Source organism: Protomyctophum parallelum, assembly GCF_964188405.1.
Source record: "Protomyctophum parallelum genome assembly, chromosome: 9".
NCBI classification, from domain to species: domain Eukaryota; kingdom Metazoa; phylum Chordata; class Actinopteri; order Myctophiformes; family Myctophidae; genus Protomyctophum; species Protomyctophum parallelum.
Genome location: NC_139706.1, coordinates 29,043,256 through 29,048,579, shown reverse-complemented (window position 1 = coordinate 29,048,579; position 5,324 = coordinate 29,043,256). Strand labels below are relative to the sequence as shown.

At 38.0% G+C, this 5,324-nt stretch overlaps 1 protein-coding gene across 2 annotated transcripts; it reads right to left on the bottom strand.

Moving 5' to 3' along the window:
- Positions 1 to 648: 648 nt before the first annotated feature.
- On the bottom strand, positions 649 to 5,174 carry LOC310864147 (arsenite methyltransferase). Of its 2 annotated transcripts, XM_083772727.1 has the most exons (10): positions 5,061 to 5,174; positions 4,517 to 4,650; positions 3,925 to 4,075; positions 3,692 to 3,828; positions 3,506 to 3,575; positions 2,522 to 2,603; positions 2,252 to 2,383; positions 2,027 to 2,169; positions 1,785 to 1,910; positions 649 to 1,280 (listed from the first exon to the last, which is right to left on the bottom strand). In XM_083772727.1, exons 1-10 carry the CDS (start codon positions 5,088 to 5,090, stop codon positions 1,203 to 1,205), a joined length of 1,083 nt encoding a protein of 360 aa, XP_083628853.1. In that variant the 5' UTR covers positions 5,091 to 5,174; the 3' UTR covers positions 649 to 1,202. The 2 variants fall into 2 exon arrangements, with proteins under 2 accessions (XP_083628853.1, XP_083628854.1); XM_083772728.1 differs by lacking the exons at positions 2,027 to 2,169; positions 2,252 to 2,383; positions 2,522 to 2,603.
- Between the last annotated feature and the right edge of the window lie 150 nt (positions 5,175 to 5,324).

The following is a 5,324-nucleotide window of genomic DNA, read 5'->3' as shown; positions in this document are numbered from 1 at the left end:
CAGAAGTAAAAAAAGAAAAGAAAAATGCCTGGGGAAACACATCAGCACCATGGACAGTGCTAGTAAACTGATGGATGTTCCAATCAGTATATTAACTCAATATTTAGTTTTATTTTTTGTATTGAATCTTCATCCTATACTGTATCACCCAGATAGTTAGTTTCTGATATTTATTTTTGATTTATTGTAGAATACATACCACTACTGCTGGAACTGCCCTATGAAAGAAAATAAATATCAGAATGGAACCTGATGCTTGCCTCTCCTCCTTCTGCGTATTCATTACTCACGTCAGTGCATTCCAGTAGTCCTGAAACATGCATGTTTCTGCTATTCTTAGAAAGACATTACAATCATTTTTAATTTGTTTTAATCCAATCCTTTAATGACTACGAGTTACCTAAACAATGTGGAAAAACCCCACACCAGAGCTATTGAGTGAGTTACGATACTCCTATAGTAGTCTTCCGTAAACTATTACCAAAAACAACGTATTTGGAATTTGTTTTGGTGCTCAGAGATAACAAGAAGACTGCGGAATTAACCTCATAATGGGTGTTAATGAATCATGCAAGACTCAATAGGTCTGACTGCCATTATCCATGAAACCCAGCGTCATTATTCTGGGCATGTCAAAATAGGGAAACATTGTTCTTTTCAAAATCTTTTTATTGCAATTTTCAATAATATAAATCTCGAGAGAACTCAGGGCAGACAAATAATGAAAAGACTATGTTGTTTGAGCAAAACATGCCCCTCCCAGACAAAAGAAAAAACATTTTCTCCCCTTCAAGTCCCAATTTAGTAAAGCAAATTCCCAATTACCCAGCCTCTCTACGAGTACTCTATCTATTTAGGGGGGTCCCCAGATTATTATTTTTTTGCAACTGATTGGCTGGAAAAGCTTTGGCCATGTCTCGCGACCCCTGCAACCCCTCCCCCCCAATACAAACTGACTGCAAAAATAAATAATAGAGAACATATTTCATAAATGAATACTGAAACGAGATATAATCAAGTTTATGCATGTACTATGTAAACTCTTTATTTAATTTTTTTCCAGAAATTGAGAACCCCCAACCGTACATCTACATCTACATTTCTCAATAGAAGAAGTTGTGTTAGTTAGTTATTGTATGAACATTGTGATTAGACAGTCACATGTTGCATGTGTGGCCACGGTTCTGGTTTCAGAGATCTCTTCATTTTCTTATTTTGGAGCATTGCTTCACTGCGGTGCCCAGCTTGTCGGACAAAATAAATGGGCTCAGGTGACAGTACTAAAGAGAAAGCAAAATGATATCCTTATATGTCATTCAATATATAAAAAGAATGTTGTATGTTATCGTATGATAACTTTATGTGCTATGGACTTCTGTCTGAAATAAAGATTATAATATATTCAGTCACACAAATCTTTAAGAAATATATACAAATAAAAACATAAATATTCTGTTACAAAACCAATTGTCCAAATATTATTATTGTTATTATTATTATTAATTAATTAATTAATTAATTAATTAATTAATTAATTAATTAATTAATTAATTAAGCATCCATCCATTGTTTTCATTGTTCTAGATTTCCTGATTAGTATGTTTGTTACATTACGTTATGTACACTTCAAGGTCTAGTGAGTCTAGTAGACCCCAGTAAGGATAACCGTTACTGTCGTAATAAGAAATAGGGATAAAACAAGGTACTTGTTAGATATTCAAATTCGAAATTGCCCCAGAATTAGTCTGGCTGCGCGAGGTTATGTCTTGTTCAGAGCAATTTACCTGTCGCTGTGGTTTTGAGGAGCTTGCCTCTGGCTCATCAGACATCTGAATTTTGAAATCAGAAGAGAAACGAGAGGTCTGGAGAACAGATGCCATCTCCCCGTCAACTTCCACAGCTACATCTTTCTGCAAGGCACAACAGATACATGATTACATAAGTATCTCTTTTATGTGAAGCTCGTTATGAGATTGTAGATTTGTTATTTTCAGGGCACACCACTGGAGTACAAATTAAGCATTACCTTAAAACAGTGGGATGAATCAAATTCAAACTCCTCTGGGAAAGCTGTTATGGTCCCTTTATAGGTTACCATTGCCTTTGCCATGACAGCATTTTTAGGCAACTTAAACATCCTGTAAGTGCCAGATGCATATTTGATATCACCTGTTGAGGTAATAAGGCTGATGAATTTCAAAATGGAAGATTGATCACTAGAAGTAATCAAATGTAAAATGTGACTTTTTACCTGCTTTTTCCTTGAGCTCACTGTTATGGACCACAATGTGAATGGCAGAAACAAGGTAGGGAGTGCTGAAGCCCACCATTTGGGCCAATGAAATGAAGTCTTGCCAAAACAGAGAGCCACCCATTCCTTCACCTATCCAACAGACACCGATTAGCACCCCCCAAAAGAAATCACTATTGATGCTTTTGCACAAAACTCTAAACATCAACAAAGCCCAAATATAACTCTGTTTCAATACTATATTGGTATTCAATTGCATATATAATTTACCCCACAGAATTGGATCTTGCTTGAAGTGATCAGGAAGCATTTTGCTGGCATACATGTCACTGTAGTACATTTCTCCTCCCTCCTGAATTATACATGTGTGCAGCAGAAGGAAAGTGATAGTTTAAGGAATTTAAGAAATTGCTCCAATATGACACATATAGATGTAGCATTGTTCCATCAAGAAAAAAGAAAGAAAATCATATTTTTGGATCAGAGGATGGCTGTGGGGGGGGGGGGGGGGGGGTAATACCTGTACTATGACATATGCAGAGATTAAAATAGGGTGCATTTTGCATCCCAAAACGCAGTTTAGAGTTAAGGGGCGCAATAAAACGACCTCTGCATCCATGGGATGCACTACTGTACGTTAGTTATAAGTTTAGTTATAATAATAATTTCTTCTTCTGATTTCTACATGAATATAACCACATTATAACCATATAAAATGAAATGAGAATTAAACACTGCAATTTGTAAAAATGGCAAAATATGACTCCGTCAACGTCGTTGAAAATGTCCCTGGAACTCATCTAAAAGACGATCCCTGCATCCTGGGCCTCACTACATTGAAAACCTATTTACATCGCTGCATATGGTTCATCATTATAGGCAGATGAAAGTGAAATGACTTTTGGGGTTGCTCTATAAAAGGCCCCTCAACATGCCATTTCAAGTTGGGGTTGACAGACAGGATGTGTGCATGATGATTTTTTTTTGCATGAAATAAGCCCCTCCCACTAATTTTGCAAGCCAATTACAGGTAAATAGTAACTGTATATGAATATCAAAAAGCTGTTTGACACAGTATCACTCCCCAGATCATGTGTACCTAATATGGTGGTGGGAAAAAACATGTTTATGCAACAAACAGAGACATATACAGTATGTGCATATGTGTGCGACTGTATGCCACCACAGACACCACCTGGCGCCGCCCCAAATTCAACTTTATATAGTAGTAGAGAAATTGTACAAGATTCTAACCTTTAGTACTCTGTGAGCTTCCTGTAGCACTGTGTTTTTGTCAGGACACAAACAGATCACACAGTTGGATCTGAAAAGAAAACACAGATTTGGAATGGAACCAATCTGTCGTGCGATGACTGGTCATACACTTCAGAGTAGCATCATAATAAACATGCATTTACCTTCTTAAGATAATAGACTTACACAACAATATCCATTGAGTCATTCTGGATGCCAGCCTCACCAAGCTTCTCCATATAACCTTGGACGAAGGAGGTGTTGGGCTTGTCATAACCAAACGTCTCTCTGTGGTAATCAATATATTTCTGAGATGCGAGGATCTAAAAAGAGACAGTCACCCCAATGTGAGGTGTAGAAAGGAATGTCCATTTGTGTACAGTATGTTCGTGTGTATGAATGAGCATATCAATCATTACCAATTCCTCAGTCATATCAATCCCTGTGACATGCCCCCTCTGTCCAACCAGTTTGCTGAGAGCATAACAGTCTCTTCCTGAACCACTTCCCAGGTCCAGAATTCTGCAGCCCTCAAGCTTCTCTGGAACCGGAAGGCCACAGCCAAAGAATCTGCAAAGTACAACAGAAAAGCATCATAAGTTGCAGCAAAAGGGCACAGTGTAAAACCCTAGTATTTGTTGCTTAGCACTATAGCAGTATTGAGACTAAAATGTGCATGCTTTCAGCCTATCACAAATGCACCACAACAATGAACTTATCTAGACATCTAGCCAGATTGATCATTGAGCCCAATTAGCCCATGTGTAATGCCAGTGGACATCTCATCCACTATGAGATCTCATCCACTATGAGAAAATGGCAACTGTGTGGCACTGTTGTAAGTGTTGTTAGACTCAAGGGGATTTGAAAAGTATAAAACTCTTTAAAAATGTGTATGTATGTCAAGGGTCATTATTCAAAATCACATTCACATTCCAAATGTTCAATACAAATGCAATAAATAATAATGTGACATCTTGAAAGTCTTTAATAAAATCCAAGTCCTCCTACCTTTTAACTACTTCTGGGTGAACCAGGTTCAATGCATTCAGAGCATCTTTGGATGTCAGTCTGGCAGACAAACTGCAGGAAGCAGCACTTGTTTGCAGATCACAGGATGACTCCAGGCGGGAGCCATAGTATTTCTAGATGCACACACCAATTAAATACACACACAGACACACATAAATAAATAATAATACAACTGAATTGTATATGGAAAAGGGATAGCCTAAGATTTAGACTGTCATAGATGTATTTATCGATTCTGACATTTTCAATCTGTCAGAATCGATACATCGACGAGTCTAAATCTTGGGCTAGTGAAATGCTTGAGGCCCTGTCTCGTCTGCGTGACTGTGGTCAGTCCTAGGGTCAGTCAGGCAACAAAAACAAAGTAGCGTAATTGCCGTAATATGGCAGCCGCTAGCCCTCCAAGCAGTGTAGGGTCCCGAAAGGGGCTAGGCAGCCGCATAATGTCCCAATATAGATTACATTTTACAACAATTACAATATATCAATTTAAATTATGAAATTATGAAAAACAAAACAATACCTTCACATTTTCATGCACTTCACCTTGCATTCTGTCACGACGGGTGCATAAAAAACAGATAAAGTTTGATCAAAGTCTAACTTTGAACTTTGAACTAAGATTTTCCGGTCTCTCTCTTCATCCGGGGAATTTGTCCTAGTACGTTTGCGTCGGGTCAGAGCCATTTGCGTATACTTCAGGCTTCAGCGTATCCGCTCTTTGTTTTCGTGGTAACGTAGACGTAAACGGCGTACTCGTTGTCTGTGGTTTCCACTGTGCGCACCA

Coding starts and splice junctions, on each gene's coding strand:
- LOC310864147 (XM_083772727.1), bottom strand. CDS start 5,090: ATGCAAGGTGAAGTGCATGAAAATGTGAAG. Junction 2,604..3,505: donor AAGCTCACAGAGTACTAAAG/GTTAGAATCTTG, acceptor TGTATAATTCAG/GAGGGAGGAGAAATGTACTA. Junction 2,384..2,521: donor GCAAGATCCAATTCTGTGGG/GTAAATTATATA, acceptor TCTGTTGGATAG/GTGAAGGAATGGGTGGCTCT.